We start from the raw sequence: 2,245 nt of genomic DNA, 5'->3' as shown, positions 1-2,245 counted from the left end.
TGTTCAAACACAAAACAATGGAGGATAGGCTCCCATTAAAACTTAACTGGAAATGTTGTTTTTAAAGGATTTCAGTTTGTAAATATTCATTGTTTATGGTCAAATTTTTCTACAGGTAATACAGAAAAATCTTTCACTTTCTGTGTTATCTGTAAAGAAGACACTGAATCTGAGTCTTTTCTTCACCATCAGTCATCTAAAACCAGGTAAGTTACCACCTCATAATTTATTCGGCACACTGATGTTTTCACTGCTTTATCAGTTGCTACATTTTTCTTAAACTGCACAGTCAGGTCGCGCAGAGCTGACAGATTCACCTGAGTTTCGAGGAGCGAAGAATCCTGGTCAGCGAGACACAGTTTCCCTCCATCAGCCCTTTGCCCACTGTGGGAGTGGACCCCTTCCTGCAGGCTGAATACAGCGAACATGCCAGCCAGTGTACAACATCTCCCTGCAGAGAAACAGCAACACAACATTTACACATCTGTCTTTGATACATAACATAAACAGAAAGCTTTGTGATCAAACAGCTGCGTGATGCACAATCATATTCATCTTTTTAGTCAAGAAACATCAAACTGATCAGAAAACATTTTGCTGTTACAGCTTCAGAAATATGAATTAGGAATCAACATTATACTTATAAGAGTGTGTCTGTGTTTTTTAAAAATATCCTTTCCTGCTTTTATCCATGTTTTAATTTTTGGATTCTACTTAAGTTTTAATAATAATAATAATAAATTTTATTTAAAAGCACCTTTCAAAACACTCAAGGACACTTTACAGAACAAATAAGACAAGCATGAAAACAGGAAATGAACACAATAATGAAATAAAGTTTAAGAGCATGGAGTAGTTACACAGAGTAGGCCATCTATGCATGACTCACGGTTTCAAATAATTCCCATTTATTGTTTTTCATTTTATTTTTCAATAAACAACATTGCCATGAATTTTATACATTTAAGTGAATAAAAAAAAATCTAAAATTTCATCAGTGGTGCATCCCTATACCACAAGCACTCTTTAAATTACTGCACAGCTTTACCCACCCACACTAGTATACAAGAACAGGCTTGACATAATCAAGTCAAGCGTCTTTAAAATTCATGACCAAGGTCAGTGGTAACAATACGTTTCCCCCTTTTTGTTATTCAGTCCAAACCCTGATATGAGCGAAGACTGTGGTTCTGGACAGTAGTTACATTCAATAAATAAAACATTATGATTACTCTAGTGTCTACTTTATCAGAAACTCACGCCATCACAGCAACCCAAACAATAAACAACATATGACAACAACAGCTCAACAAAATAAATGCCAAATAAATCTATATACGCTGTCTTTAGTCTCTCATCTATTTTTAGTTTATTTTATTGTATATATTTAGCTTGATCAGCTGATACCTGCTGTAGCACTAAAGCTTCCCTTGGACATTAAGTATTTTTGCATTACAGAGGCTGAAACCAGGGGTGACTCTGACACAGGAATAAATCAGCACGATCATTTTACTGGCAATATAATTAGTTCATAAACAGTGGCGATCGACTAACCGGTGCGACTCCAGCGTGGAAAGTAAAAACAGAGCCCTTTAACTGCTGTATTCGTGTCCGGGTCTAGCATTCACTACACATGAAAATTAATCTACAGTAATGAGCTTAGCAGGAGTCTGACTCATTAAACAGCTACTGACTATTTAGAGGACATTATTCACCTCCAGAGTATATGTATTCCATATGGCAGTAAAGTTGTCCATAGCTTCTGTGGCCGTTTGTTCGTCCATGTTCAGCTCCTGACACAACGTCTCCAAACTCCTCCGCACCGAGCTCTCCTCCATCCTGCTCGACTCCGAATCCGAAGACTCTTCGCCCCGCATCCGCGACAGGTATAATTTCAACCTGAGTTCAAATCTAAAAACCAAAACACAGCGCCCCTCTTTCCCACTGCCAAACAACACAGCCCACCAACTTGTTCAGGACACAACAACTTCCGTTATCAGTCCCCCACAATGCAGCGCGTTGGCGCGAAAACTTCACGACCCGGACCAATCAGAGGCGAGGGGAGCGTCGGTCCTGAGCTGTTCGCCCAACCCCCTGCCACAAGCTGAAAGCTCGTGCTCAGCAGACGCTCTGGCTCTTTGCTTTCAGCAAATTAATGTTCAGTTAATTTATTTTAAATTTTGATTATTGGTAGTGATGGGTAGATGAGGCCTCGTGAAGCGTTTCAGCACATTCCCCAAACTGT

At 39.3% G+C, this 2,245-nt stretch overlaps 1 protein-coding gene across 1 annotated transcript; it reads right to left on the bottom strand.

Annotated features, from left to right (window-relative positions):
• Positions 1 to 313: 313 nt before the first annotated feature.
• Positions 314 to 1,987, bottom strand: LOC102208773 (retinoblastoma-like protein 1). Its single transcript, XM_005753940.1, has 2 exons — positions 1,716 to 1,987; positions 314 to 451 (listed from the first exon to the last, which is right to left on the bottom strand). The coding sequence occupies exons 1-2, from the start codon at positions 1,875 to 1,877 to the stop codon at positions 314 to 316; spliced, it is 300 nt and encodes a 99-aa protein (XP_005753997.1). The 5' UTR covers positions 1,878 to 1,987.
• Between the last annotated feature and the right edge of the window lie 258 nt (positions 1,988 to 2,245).

This window comes from Pundamilia nyererei, unplaced genomic scaffold (assembly GCF_000239375.1).
Source record: "Pundamilia nyererei isolate P.nyererei 1_Seehausen unplaced genomic scaffold, PunNye1.0 scaffold00483, whole genome shotgun sequence".
Classification (NCBI taxonomy): domain Eukaryota; kingdom Metazoa; phylum Chordata; class Actinopteri; order Cichliformes; family Cichlidae; genus Pundamilia; species Pundamilia nyererei.
Note: the sequence above shows the minus strand (reverse complement) of the source record. Positions and strands in the feature narration are given on the sequence as shown.

Bases quoted from the DNA above. Each gene is read 5' to 3' on its own strand.
- LOC102208773 (XM_005753940.1), bottom strand. From the start codon at position 1,877: ATGCGGGGCGAAGAGTCTTCGGATTCGGAGTCGAGCAGGATGGAGGAG. The intron at 452-1,715 runs GTGAATAATGTC...GTTTCTCTGCAG, and splicing joins GGAATACATATACTCTGGAG to GGAGATGTTGTACACTGGCT.